This window comes from Microplitis mediator, chromosome 8 (assembly GCF_029852145.1).
Source record: "Microplitis mediator isolate UGA2020A chromosome 8, iyMicMedi2.1, whole genome shotgun sequence".
NCBI lineage: Eukaryota > Metazoa > Arthropoda > Insecta > Hymenoptera > Braconidae > Microplitis > Microplitis mediator.
Genome location: NC_079976.1, coordinates 1,282,070 through 1,297,368, shown reverse-complemented (window position 1 = coordinate 1,297,368; position 15,299 = coordinate 1,282,070). Strand labels below are relative to the sequence as shown.

Sequence of the window (15,299 nt, the reverse complement as noted above, 5' to 3'; positions counted from 1 at the left end):
GTTGTCGAAAGCTATCGATACATATTTATTGAAACACATTGTGTATTTGTGTTAACGCATAAAACCGGTGAATGTACCTGCTCTGAACACGACGGAAAACAACCGGGAATTTGTTACAAACGAGCGAACGCCGGGCGATTGTAAACATTACTCTCACTGAAATTTGTCGTGTATTTTACAATCTGTTAAAATTTTTTTTATTGCATTACAGTATTTTGTATCCCATATTTGTTTTTTTTCATCCACTTTGCTCCTTATTTAATGGTTGAGTTAACATTCGATCGATCCGTCGGTGGGTGATCGATTCCTGCATTGATTTATAGGGACGTTAAAAAAGGTAAATCCGTGGAATTTTATTAGGGCAACAATAAAAAAATAAAATCAGTAGTGCTGACAAAACATTGAGATGAAATGTAAGGACTTGAAATCCTTTCTTGGGTCCTCTGTAGTTTTGTAGTCTAGTAGGGTGAAGTATGTTGACTTAAGCGCGTGGCGAATTCACCTTTCAAAATATACCACTCGTCTTATTTGTTCGTACCTTTCTACCTCTGGTTTTCCTGGGATCACGTTTTTTATTTATTTGGATTCAGATCTCGGATTTAAAGAAAAAATAAAATATAAAAACTTGATAGTACCGAATAAATCAAAATATAAATAAATAGAATAAATTATTTGAGTATTGGATATGCGTGATAAAGTAACATAATTTGAAGGCTACATATCTATACAAACTCGATTATTTATTTTGAAAAAATCACCGGCTTTTTTTTTCCTTCTCTTTTTCTTTTTAGATTTAATGCTAACGCATACGGGATTTAATTCGTGATAGAACATTGGTTTGAAACTTGTATTTTAGTATAAAAGAGAACACCCATCGTGCGAACATGCTCCGAACTCACCACCAATAACGATATAACCTGTCTAAAAAGTTCTTTTTATCTGATTCTTAGATTTACTCTTACAATTTTTTATTTTCTGGCTGCAGTTTTTTTACCTTTTAAAACTTTCCGTGCAGAAAACTTTGAATTTATATAAAACACTATACTATTGACAGTGATTCCATTCTGTGAACTGAAACTCATTTTTTTCAATTTTTGCCAAACATGGAATCCATTTTCTGGAAATTCGATCCAAAAGTTTTTTTTCATCCCTCTGTTTGCCTAATGAACTTTTTCTGTTCGATTCATTGCTTTGAAGCTGAAAAATTTGGTAGACAAGTGCAATTTCTAGAACTAGAACCCTGGTAATTAAAAGTATTCTTAAAATCTATTTTCATAAAATTGACTGCAAAATTTTTTTTGGTTCCTCTACTTGTCTGTCATTTTTTGAACAGTCATTTAAATTATTCTGGTTCAAAAAGGAATTATAAGCAAAAAAATTCTGGCATCGGTTGGTCCTGCGGGCCAGCGTCAAAACTTCCCGCTGTTTTCGAGCCCTTCGAAAAAATACAAAGAAAATCTAGACCCAGGGCTCTGTGTTGTTGAAAAAAAAAAATTTGACAACCACCTGACCCTGCGGGCCAGCTCCAAAACTTCGACATCTGATGAAAACTCGATTTTCGAAAATCGGACCGAAACCAATAACTCCTTTTTTTGAAAATTTGAAATTTTTATAGCGGGAAGTTGAAAATTTTATAATTACGAGGCTAAGAATTGGAAGGCTGACGTAAAAATAGATTTTTGGAAATCATGAATTTTCATGAATTCACTCATTACTTAAAATATTTCCCCTTAATTATTTACCATCTAAAATATTTTGATCTCAGCCATTCTAGCCATTAAATTTGAAGCCAAGACTCGGCAGATTCCAAAAAGAGCAAAAAAAATAAAATCGGTAACTTATTACTCTAGAACAATAAGTCGATTCAAAGCTCGACTCGAATACTTTTATCGTTTTCTTTTCTCTTTCGTTCATTAGTTGACGCAATCGCCCGGGGGTTTGTGCGTGAGTTTAATTTGTGGCAAGTATATGCGTGAACGTATCATATCGTATACAAGGGCGCTATATACCCATATGCCATCATACATTGCTCTCACACATCCTCGCTTGCATATCCACCGTCCATATATTTACACGTCCATGTGTAACTTTATGATGGCTCTCGCGGTTTTTTCTCCGCTCGGAATTAAGTGCGCGTAGGCGTAAAGTTAAAAATCCCTTTCGGAATATCTATTGAGTTATGCAATTCAATTAATTCATCCTCCTGCCCCAACCCTTCTCCGCTTCTTAATTATAAACATATACTAATTGACTCCTTAAATTTCTCTCATTAAATTATTTTTTACATTCATGCTCTTAATTCACGATACTCAGAATTAAATCCATCGCAATAAGACCACAGTCATCAGCGTTGAACCACATCACCGAGCAATTTCAGTTCTTCAAACAATGCCAATATGTTGATTCGTGGGTCACTGGTTTGTATGTCTGCGCATGCACACTTACACACACACATTTATATATATATCTATGGATGGATGTATAAAGTGAGTGTTGAACACGACGTCACATCAGAGGGGCGATGGACCGGGTGGATACGGTATAGGGTGAAATTTCGGATGGAATATAGAACTCTGTTTTAGCCTGAGGCTAGATTTACAGCCCTCCTTGTGAATCTGGCCGTGTGCGCATACATTTTCCAAGACTCGCCTTATATTATCTTTCTACAATAACCAGTTTTTAAAATAAGTATACATATAATATACATCCTACATAATAAAATTATTTTTTTACTACGCTGTTGATGAGACTCAAATCATCCTCATCACTCAATAACATCTTGAAACATCTCCATCATTTATAATTATAACCTCAAAACTCGGACGCGTCGAGTCCAGATCTGATATCTATATGAATATTAAGGCAATGGTCTGCTTAGAAACCGCAGAGAAAGTTGCGCGATAGGTTCGTGGTTCGAGCCCCGGCCTGGGTTTTTTTTTTCTAATTTGGAGAATAAATAATTTTTATTGCATCATAGAAATAAAAGCTGGCGCAAAAAGGAAACAAATGAAGAGAAAGATACTTTGGGGGTGGCAGTTTCCAGCGGCGAGCCGCGGGGCGTCTTAGGAAGTTCGCCGAGCGGGCATAAATTGAAAATAATGGTCTTATGACGTCCGGATACTCAACGCTGGGTATCCGAAAAATCCGATCCAAACTTTTTAAGAGTAAGAGAGTATAAAAGAAGACATCTGGTCACGCGATGGCGCGTGATCGAAAATTTTATTGAGTCCACGTGTGATACTGGATAAGGTATAAAAATAATAAGACAACCTTCAGTCGTATAGGTTAAGGTGTTTTGCCCACCAGGCGGTTCTTACCCACCTACTGCGTCGAAGAACTCTAAATTACGCACAGACATGCTTATATGTCTTATTTGATCACGCAAAAGTTACTTTTTTATTTTTAAAACTCACGGGTGTCCGGATATCCGACAGGTTCAATTGATTATTGGTCAGTTTAATAAATCGACCGTCCAATTTTATCGAAAGTTCAAAAAAATATCGACCCCTGGTTACTTCTAAAATTTTTTTTCGTCCCGAAACTCAAAATCACTCTCTTGTGAAAAGTACTGACGATCAGTGAATTTTCACTGAGAAAAAATCCAAAGTTTGTCACTGATCCAATCAGCAGTTTACTTGAATTGTTTGTACAGTAAATATTCACTGATAGTCTGAATTTTTAACTGAGTCAGTGAAAAGTACTGACCGTCAGTGATCGTCAGTACTTTTCAAAAATTAATTTTAAAAGAGGATTTGGATTTCCTCAAAATGAACCAGTCAGTACCGTAGTGAACCCGCTGTTTTTTTTAAATTTTGTTTAATTTTCACCGTGAAAAATTATAAAAAGTGTTTAGCAAATAAAAAAAAGTACTAGACTTGCTATCAAATACAAGCACAATGCGTTTACCGACATATAAATATAATAAAGTGGTAGCATAAAAGTTGGTCACTTTGGCTCGGAGCTAAAGTAATTTCGTCTTGGGCAATATGAAGTAACAACAAGTGGGGCAACTAAACTACCAGTTACCAGTTACCTATATAATACGTAGGTAGTAGGTAGTAGTTTGCTAGAGTATCTTTCTTATGGTGTATAAGCAATAGTAGTGTATACTTGAGCACACAACTACTAGACATTGGGGTATAAGGGGACGTAACGCAATATCCTAACGTGGTTCAGTCATTTCCTGGTTGGCCATATAGCCCCAGCGAAACTACCAGTCCCCAAAGCACTTCCCCGGGGACAATTTTGTCAAAGGATCTTTATTCCACGATGACTATATATATTATATCATCGTACCCGGCGGGTAAATTCTGCGGTAAACGTGCGTTACATTAGTGATGACCAATTTGGTGACGGGATCGCTGAAAAGACACTTTTTGCTGAGCGTAAAACCGTAATTATTATCATCATCATAATGGTAATAATCGTAATAATAGTCCAATAAATTAACGCACTGGCGGTCGTTTGAGAAAAAATATCGGGTTCGGGGCTTCGTCCGCGGCGAGTTTTTAATTGGAAAAGTTAAGCGGAAAAAATTGTATAAGAGTAAAGGCCACTGCGGAGGATATATGGATATATGTATACATATATATGTGGCCAGAATAGAGTGGATAGATGTGGCGAAAATAGAGGAAGCTTGGAGAGTTTTGCGAATATTGAAAACGTCAAGCCTTTGAAACGATGGCAGCTGGCCACGACAGACGCGAGTCTCGCGTGTATTTCCGTTTGACGTTTCAATGTTATATATATATACTTTATCGATTATTTTTTTATGCTACAGTTCACCTCATTTTTTTCAATGTCGGAATATTGAAAATGTTGGAAAATTTTTTTTTTCTTTGCATTTGATGTCACATTAACATGTAGATCTCTCGGAAACGTAATCTGCATTTGAAATTTTAAGTCTTTAATTTTTTTTTAATCTCCAGGTTGCAAAATAGATGATGGCTATGAAAATTTACTTAAAAGTCTGAAATTCCAATTAAATTTCAGATTTCGTTGATTTTTTAATTGAAAGTTCGGAAAAAAATGAAAAATTTTTTTATGTTGCCTTTTATGTCCAAATTAGTGTAAAAAATAAATCGACACGTTTGAAAGGAGTTATAATAATCTTTATATAAAAAATAAAAACAATGGGTCCAATCACACACACCGCGAGAACAATGGTTGAAACACAACAATTGCGTAGAGACCCCCCATGAAGATACGCGCCCAGTTGGTAATTGGACGATAGAGTCCGGGAAGCTAACCCTACGTGCCAAGTACTCGAAGAGCCCTTAACAGGGCTGTCTCGGGCTTATATAGATACTACACTGGCATTGTTTGTGTGTATATTATCCTCTAGTCTCTTACCTACTCATCGTATCCACAATCGTGACTACAAGCCCAGCTAAGCCTACTCCACAACGTCTCCAAGTTCACTGGCATGCTCTGTTGACGAATTTATCGTCCGTATCAATTACAATCAATCCTCATTGAGGGATCACTGCTCCACAACAATCGTATTTACCAAATATTATCACGACAAAAAATACCACAGCATAATAGCAACAATGACAGATGGCTGAGTAAAAAAATAAATAACTAAAAAAAATACCACGGGATTTAGGATCTAGGATTTTTTGCTCTCGACCAATACCCCTAGGCGCTGGCTTGCCTAACATAAGAGGGAGTACCTCGCCTACACTTCCGATATCCATATTATAATAAATCATAACAATAGACCGTTAAAATGGGTGCTTTGCCCGCCACATGCTACTTTAGGGCTGATTTTTTATTTTTCTGATAAACATATCAACTTTTTATTTTTTACACCCCCCTGATGTCTCACTCACTAAGAATGTTTTTTCCTTTCCAATTTTCATTTTTGAATTTTGAAATTCCCGCGCAAAATCATCGGCCGCCCGCGGGAAAAAACTAACCTCGAAAAACTTGAAAAATGAATTTCCTCGATTTAAAATTAAAAACAGGGAGGAAATTAATGAAATGACAACTTTCTATCATGATTCACTTTGGCAGGGGCGAAAAAAAATTACAAATAAATCCTCCAGTGAATACAATAAAAATAATGAGTTGATAAAAACGTCAGGCGGGGAACGAATTTCACCGAAAACCTCAACGCTAAAATTTCAAGGAATAAATCTCTGTATTTTCTTGCTATTATTATTATTATTATCATTACAATTTTACTTAGCATTTCAAACGCAAGTTGGTTTCATTCTTGTGTAATAAAACGAAGGAAAAGTTTATCTCGCGAATTAAGTATATAACTTGGTCCAAGTAAAAGAAACGGAAAAACATTTTTCTTCGGCGTCTAAATGCCGGGTTTACTTCAAAGCTTGTTATCCAGTCTCATAGAGCCTCCCTGTCTCCGTTCGCCCCATCCGGCCCCAAGTTCACCCCAGCCAGCTCCTTTCCACTCCCTTATTCCGTCCAAACAAAAAAACTACCAAACAATTCTCTTTAAATAAAACTTGTACTCATATTTTTTGCAAATTACAATTTACATACAAACCCAACAAAAATATTTATTATATTTATTATACATAAAATATTATTTGTCCGCAAAATATTAACTGAATTTTTTTTATTATCCGAAGCTGCGTCACAGCCGGAACGAGTAAAAGTATAAGACGAGGTCATTAACATGGGAAGCTGGGTGCAAAATTTGCTAAACTCATCAACTCTACGGCAAAGACTTGAATATTCATAACCCACTAAAATTTACGGTGACTTTAGTCAGGTTACCCAAGTTCATCTTCATCATATATATGTGTATATACATATATATATGAGCTGAAACGTCTTTTTTTCTACTGAAGACTTCGAAAATGATTCATTGAGTAGGATCAGAGTAAAATAGTAAAAAGTGTGTTGTTATATATTTATATACATGTATATACACATATATTGTAAAGGTATTATTGAATCCGAACGAATGAAACAAATATCAGGTGATATATCACTTTGGATATATTTTTAATGTCCTGCTTGCTAACGCAGTATAACGACCATCTTAATCATTCGCTGTGGACAGGAGAAAAGAGTAAGATTCTTATATATATGTATATATTGTAGGTGAGTATATATAGTGCCCCTTGAGTTGGCTAATGAGCTCAGTGCAAAGCAAACAGACGCCCGTGTACAAAGGAAGGAAATAGTAAAAGAAACTAGAAAAAGCCAAGGGAATAAAAGCACGTCTACTACAGAGCGAGGACGAGACCCTCGCTACAACTCTTACAGTACCTTCGCGTCTCAGAGTTTATCTTTTTTCTTCACAGTCTTTGCTTTTTTTCCTTCGTTTACTTTTTTTCTATTCCCGGTTTTTATTATAAGATCCGCGATTCTGGGAAAAATGCCCGACTACCTGCTCGATTCGTCACGCGAGTGAGCTTTGATAATTATTGGGGGTCTATTAAATCGACTATCATAGTCCTTTTTTTTTTTTTGTTACTGAATTGTTGGATCATAACCTACAACACTCATAAATTTTTGTTGCTCACATTGAGGTCAATCTTGAGCTGAAGGCTGCGATTCGAATCCAGATCAAGGCAATATCTAACTTTTGAGGTTCACGTCAAGATGGCGACTATAATCGTGATTTTATGTTCGACACAAGATGGCGACAGTGATCTGTAGTCTGGGGTTCGAATCCCGAAGACGACAAAAAAATATTTTTTTTTTTTCTGGAAAAATAATTTTTAAATAGACACGGAAATAGAACTTTTACTAATTTCGTATGAAAAAATTTCTCCTGTCGAGTCATATGAGTAAAAAAAAAATATAATTTACCGATGCAATCTAATCGTGTCAATTTAAAAAAGTTGTTTCACCATGAAATTGTTTCGCGCTCGTGGGAAAAATTTCAATCCGCCAGTAGACAACGTTTGAAATTATATTTCATTTTATATTTTTTCTATATACATTTCATACACGACAACGCAAAGTTAATACATAAATTTTATATTTTTTTTCTATACATTTTTTTATTTCATTTTATTTAGTTGTTATTTTTTTTTTTTTTATTATTATTTTTTTTTTCAATTCGTCAGCGAACGTCGGCAGTCGAAAAACAGAGCAGAGCACTCAAGGATGCAACTTTTCCATCGGTACCCTGCCGTAGGCTAAAAATCGTCAAGTTGGGAATCCCTCGTTGCCTCTCACTCTTTTCACTCTATTCTACTCTGCTCTTTATTTTTTTTAAACTTGCCATATATATCTATATCTATGTACATTATAAAATATATATACTCACTCAGTCGGACTAGAGTCTCCCGCTCTTATGAGAGCCGAGACATCTGTCGTGTGTCGTGATTTAACTCTTTTATATTCTTCCGGCAGAAATCTCGATACAAAAAACCAAACTGGCGTGCAGCAAAACCGGATAAAAAAATCTACATGGAGTAAATAAAATTTAAAAGGAGCATTTAATATTTAAATTAGGAAGCCGTGAGTTGAGTGGGAGTGTAAGTGTAAAAGAACTCCAAGTAATTATCAAAGCGTTTAAAATGTTTAAAGAGAAGTTAAAAATGCTTTGTTTGGTGAACGCATGATGGATGAGTGATTATCTAATTATTAGCGATTTACCAGTACAAAGGAGAAACTCATCTTGGTTTCTGAAGGGCGTACCTACTCACAAGCACGTCCGAGACACCAGTTTCCAACTTGAGCAATCATTCGGTCCAGTGCATCACAAAGAGAATCCGCGGACCATTATGATCTCTCGAGCGCGTGTTATATGCTTTAACATTTACTTTTGATATACAACTTTTAGATTGTTAATTTATCATTTATTAACATTAACACACTTGGGTTATTCGTCTTCATGTTATGCATTTCCTGTTTCTTAATTTTTTAAATTTATCTTAATCTTCATTTCAAAGTTAATAAGGTCATTTATACACAGAAAAAACGGATTTCTTGGCGCAAAAAATTTTTTCTTGTTCTAAGAAAATTTTTACTTGACCCAAGAAATTTTTTGTATTATAAAGTGAAAACAAAACTTTTCTTTGGGTAAGAAAAAATTTTCTCGGAACAAGAAAAAAATTTTTTAGGCGAGAAAAAAATTCTTGAGCCAAGAAAAATTTTTGTCTTCAATTCATAATACAAAATATTTCTTGCGCCAAGAAATTTTTTTTTTCTGTGTAACAATAATTTTTGGGGAATTTCATTTCAAAATTTTTTGGACAAACATTTACAGAAAGTATTAAATTCGTGTTAATTTTTCCTAAATTACGAACAAAATTTGATTATTTTGTAAATGTCCAAATTCGAACAAAACTGAATACAAATTTTTTCAATTAAAATTGAAACCTTGACTAATTTAACAAAAATATAAAATTTTGTATATTTAGAATTAAAAGTACAATTTTTTCAAATTGCATTTATTAATTTTTTTTTTTTACGTCCCAACGATGGAGATAATTTGGGTTAAAATTTATTTTTTCGGTTTACAAAACCACAAAATCGATAAGTTATCGATTTAATTAATCTGCAGCCGACTTTACAAAAATGATTTGGAAAGAGCGAAAACAGTGGTGATGAGGGAATAAAACCGAGTAACGGAAGAAAGGGTGCTCGGTACAGATTATGGGATATATGAGAAGCGTAAACGAGGAGGACAATCGTGACTGATTGTGGTTGCGGGAGTCTTGACGTGTAACACCAGAAATTCTCGACGTTTGCCTGCTGTTCGGTGGCACACAGTCCAACCACTATCCAACATCCAGCATCCAGCACATCCACTAACCAGAACAGCTCTTCATATCTCAAGAATAATCATTTCCAGCTTTGCACTCCGCGGCTGTCTTATTCCATATCACCCACAATATATATCACGTTTTACACATTATATGTATTATATATGTTCCCCATAGAAATATATATACATATCGTTATATGAGACGTATTTATTGCGGGTAGATCTCCATAAAACGAACTCTCACGGGTAGTTTGAGCATTTTTCAGAATTTATGTTACAGAAATTTGATGGAATCAGAGGAAAATTGTTGAAATATTCTAACCGTATGTTATTTAATTAATTTTACAGACTTATCTACATGTTTTTGAATAGATGTCCCAAAAAAGGCCTTTTTAGAGTCAATTTTATTTATACTTCTTCACAATCTTCTGTGAAAAATTTTTTCACTTGGTAATTATCTGCAAATAAGTATAAATAAATATGCAAATATTCAAATAAATATATGAATTTGAATGCATACATAATATCGGCTAATGAAAATATAGAAATATCGCTGATTTTATTACCGATAGTTAATGTCTAGCATAATTCAAACTTCTTATTTACTATTCGTTAAAGATAATTTATAAGTCATAGACAAGTAGGTCGCGGTGGAGTCGGTTCGAGTCCGAGTTCGAGTCCGAGTCTGAGTCGGTTACAGGATGATTGAAATCCCGGAATAGAAAATGAACCGGTGACTGGGTAACAAAGAAAAAAAGTTGGATCCATAAATATCTAGGATAAAAAAAATATATAGATATATATAAGTATGTATGTATTTAAATGATAATGATAATAATAATGAAAAATATTAAAAAATGAACGTGATTGCTCGCGTAGTGAAGTAAAGAGTGAAAGAGAAAGAAGCGAAAAGTTGATTACTAGTCTGGTGCACGCCATTGGCGTTAAGAGTAAAAGGGTACATAATATAAGCGTAGTATATTCAAAACAGCGTAATGCCCGCGTAGATGTGCCTTAGGCAGAGCCAGCTTTGACCTTTGTGGCACACTGCTCAAAGTCCGATGCAGCTATATTATATAGTATGTACGCAACTAACTGTTGTCGCACAACAAAAGCCTCTGGCTCGAGTTTGGTTTTCCGACTGCCACGGGAAATATTTTTTTTTGTTATTTTTCTTTTTGTTTTGTTTATAAATATTAGCTTCAGGTTGCCTAAATAAAATAGTGCCTTTGAAAAAATAAAATTATAATTTTATTATTAACGAGACAATATTGAGTTATTCGAGACCCCGTTTAACCTCAAAAATTTTTTTTATTCAGTATTCTCTTTATTACTTTTTTTCAACCGGTTGTTACGTAACTGATAATTATCACTTTTTTTAAATTCACTTCTCTTTTGACTGACAATCACCTCAGTTTTGTATTTTGTTACATTATTTTAATACAATATGTAATTAAAAATCCCAGGTGACTGATTTTGTAAAGGTTCATTTATCCACTTTATGTTTAGTTTATAATTATTTTGAGGCTGCAACTCACATAACTAATAATTGATGATTGCATTTCTGAATATTCATTTAATAGCTTGTTTGTCATATTTTCAATACTGAATTAAATTAATAAGCATAATCAATTTTATTCTAAAATCAATAGGGATCATAATTATAGCAGCTAAAATATATGACTAACATTTAAGTAGTAATTTATTGGTAACAAATGTCCTATGATTGCTTATGCCAAAGAGTACTAATCACTTATATCAGTGAACGCGTCATTATTCAAAGTAAATTTGGCAAATGTGCCACAGCAATACAACAAATTACTCAATATATTTTATAATTCTTTTAGAATACAATCGTGCATACGAAAAAAGAAAAGTAAACGAAACAAAGAATCTAATCATGGCAAACTCAACAACCCAAAACGAGGACGCGACAAACTTAACTAAAAAATTAGAAGAGAAGGATAAAGAAATAAAAACCCAAAAAGAAATAATGGAACATCAAAATAAACTAGTCGAAGAGAAGGATAAAGAACTAAAAACCCAAAAAGAAACTGTGGAACAGCTTAAAGGTCAAATAGAAGCGAAGGATAAAGAGATAAAAACTCAAAAAGAAACTGTGAAACAGTTTAAAGATCAAATAGAAGCGAAGGATAAAAAGATAAAAACTCAAAATGAAATGATGGAACATCAAAATAAACTAGTAGAAGAGAAGGATAAAGAAATGAAAACCCAAAACGAAACTGTGGAACAGTTAAAAGGTCAAATAGAAGCGAAGGATAAAGAGATAAAAACTCACAAAGAAACTGTGGAACAGTTTAAAGATCAAATAGAAGCGAAGGATAAAAAGATAAAAATTCAAAATGAAATAATGGAAAATCAAAATAAAACAGTAGAAGAGAAGGATAGAGAGATAAAAACTCAAAAACAAACTGTGGAACAGTTTAAAGATCAAGTAGAAGCGAAAGATAAAGAGATAAAAACTCAAAAAGAAAAAGTGGAAGAGCAAAATAATCTAATAAAAGAGAAAGATAAAGCGCTGAAACACTACAAAGAACTAGTGGAACGGCTAAATAAACAAACGGAAGAGAAGAACAAAGAGATAAAGATCCGAAAAGAAACTGAGGAACAGCTTAAAGATCAAATAGAAGCAAAGGATAAAGAGATAGAAGCTCAAAAAGAAACAGTGGAAAAGCGAGATAAACAAATAGAGGCAAAAGATGAAGAGATAAGAGCCCAAAAGAAAACTACGGAACAGTTAAATAAACAAATGGAAGAGAAGAACAAAGAGATAAAGATCCGAAAAGAAACTGTGGAACAGCTTAAAGATCAAATAGAAGCGAAGGATAAAGAGATGAAATACCACAAAGAATCAGTGGAACAGCAACATAAACAAATGGAAGAGAGGGACAAAGTGATAAAGATCCGAACAGAAAAAATGGAACAGCTGAATACACTAATAGAAGAGAAGGACAAAGAGATAAATACCCAACGAGAAACAGTAAACCAGCTAAAGAAACAAATAGAAGACATGTCTAAAGAGATAAAGATCCGAACAGAAACAATTAAACAACGAAATAATCAAATGGAAGAGAATGAGAAAGAGATAAAAACCCAACGAGGAACAATCAACCAGCTGAATAAACAAATAGCAGAGATGGATAAAGATTTAAACAACAAGAAAGGACAAGTAGAACTGCAAAACAAACAATTAAAAGAGAAAAATTACGATATATTAACTAAAAACGAAGAAGTCGAAAAGCTAAATAAACAATTACAAGAAAAAAGTTACGAAATATCGATGGAAAAAGATAAAGTGGAACAGCTAATATCACAATCACACAAGAAAGACGAGGAGATAAAATCGAAAAACTGGCAAGAGGAACAGTTAAAAACACAGTTACGAGAGAAGAACAACGAGATAACAATGAAAAACGAACAAGTATCAAAGCTAAGATCACAGTTAAACGAAAAAGATCTCGAAACAACAAAGGGAAAAGAAAATGTGGAAGCACTTATGACGCAATTAAAATGGAAAGATAACGAGATCGCAACCAGAAAAGCGGAACTGGAACAGCTAAAAACAAATCTACTAGAGAAAAAGGATGAGATAACAAAAAAGAACACGCAAGTGGAACATCTCAAAGCACTGTTAGGAGACTCAAACAATGAGATAAAAAAGACACACGATCAACTGGACCACTTAGAAACAAAATTAAAAGAGAAAGATTACGAGACAGCAACGAAAAACAGGCTAGTGGAAGAGCTCAAAATACAACTACAGAAAAAAGAATCCGATGTAAAGACCAAACAGACTGAACTGGAAGAGCTCAAAACACATTTACACGAAAAGGACACCGAGATAATAACGAAAATAATACAAGTAGAACAGCTAAAAACACAATTACAGGGAAATAACAACGTGTTAGTATCAAAAACCAAGCAAGTGGAACATTTAAAAACACAATTACAGGCGATAAAAACCGAAGTAGTAACAACATACGAACAAGTCGTACAACTAAAATCACAATTAGAAGAGAAAATGAACGATATTGAAATGAAAAACGTGCAAGTGGAACAGCTTAGAACACAATTACTAGTCAAAAATAAGGAAATAACAACGGAGAAAGAAAAAGTGACAAATCTAGAAATACAGTTACACGAGAAAATTAACGAGAAATCAATCGTACTCGCGGAAGTGCAACATCTAAAAACACACTTAGAAGGGAAAAAGGAAGAGATAACAACAAAGAACAAGCAAGTGGAACATCTCAATGAACAATTACGAGAGAAAAATAACGAAATAGCAATGAAAAACACACAAGTGGAACAGCTTAATAAACAACTACACGAGAAAGATAGCAATATAAAAATAAAAAATGAGCAAGTGGAACAGCTTAAAACACAAATACAGGGGAAAAATAAAGAGATAACAACTAAGAACGCACAAGTGGAACAGTTACAAACACAATTACAAGAGAAAAATAACAAGATATCAACAAAAAGCATGCAAGTAGAAGAGTTACATACACAGTTACGTGAGAAAAATAACGAGATAACAATAAAAGACGGGCAAGTGGAACAGCTCATAACGCAATTACAAGGGAAAAACGCCGATATAAAATCAAAAGTCTTGCAATTGGAAATGTTAAATGCACAATTACGAGAGAAAAATAACGAGATAACAGCCGAAAAAGAAAAAATTGAACAGCTAATAATACTATTACGTCAGAAAGATAATGAGATAGCAACAAAAAAAAGTCAAGTGGAACAACTTAAAACACAATTGCAAGTGAATAAGGCGGAGATGGAAATGAAAAACGAAAAATTGGAACAGGCAACTAAAAAAGTAAACGAACTAGGTGCCGAAATATCAAAGATAGAAGAAACAAAGTCAGTGTCAACATAATTAATTACAAATGATAAAAATAGCAACAGACTTATCGCTGTTGTATATGATGATTATGTAGTACTTATTGGTAAAAAAAATCCTACTCTTGATAAATTTATTCTTGCCGATGGTTCTCATTATCATCGGAACCAAATAACACTGATGTACGTTAACACTTAATTAGATCCGCAGCATTACTTGAAATATTTTAAAACAAATTATGACCAGAGATTATATTAGATTTCACAAATCATAATTTAAATAACTCTTTGAACTCGATAATTATAGATAAGAAATTAATTGATACAAATGATACAATTTAATTTTTTTTTTTTTCGGTAATCATACTAATGAAAACTAGAGAAAAAATGGGCCTCTTCTGAATTTTACAAATATTATTCCAACAGGTAAAAAAAAAATAGGAAATTTCGGGTAACTAAAATTTAAATGCTTTTCAAAATGTCATTATAGTTATTTGGAAATAAAAGTATTAGAATTTAATCATTCTTTCAATCGACATCAATGTTTTTCTTTATATATATCAGAGTCTATTCAATCGATTGATCTAAAATTTACAGGAAAGTTGATGGCTGACAAGCTCTTTCGATTGTCGCAAAAGCTATTCAAATTAGTTGATTCGTTAAAAAGATACAGAGAGTTTTCACACACACACACACACACACACACACACACACACACACACACACA

The 15,299-nt window shown here is 33.7% G+C and overlaps 1 protein-coding gene across 1 annotated transcript; it reads left to right on the top strand.

Moving 5' to 3' along the window:
* The first annotated feature begins 11,538 nt into the window (after positions 1 to 11,538).
* On the top strand, positions 11,539 to 14,637 carry LOC130673421 (putative leucine-rich repeat-containing protein DDB_G0290503). The gene has a single exon (XM_057478411.1). The coding sequence runs from the start codon at positions 11,601 to 11,603 to the stop codon at positions 14,607 to 14,609; it is 3,009 nt and encodes a 1,002-aa protein (XP_057334394.1). The 5' UTR covers positions 11,539 to 11,600; the 3' UTR covers positions 14,610 to 14,637.
* Positions 14,638 to 15,299: the final 662 nt, after the last annotated feature.

Coding starts and splice junctions, on each gene's coding strand:
- LOC130673421 (XM_057478411.1), top strand. CDS start 11,601: ATGGCAAACTCAACAACCCAAAACGAGGACGCGACAAACTTAACTAAA.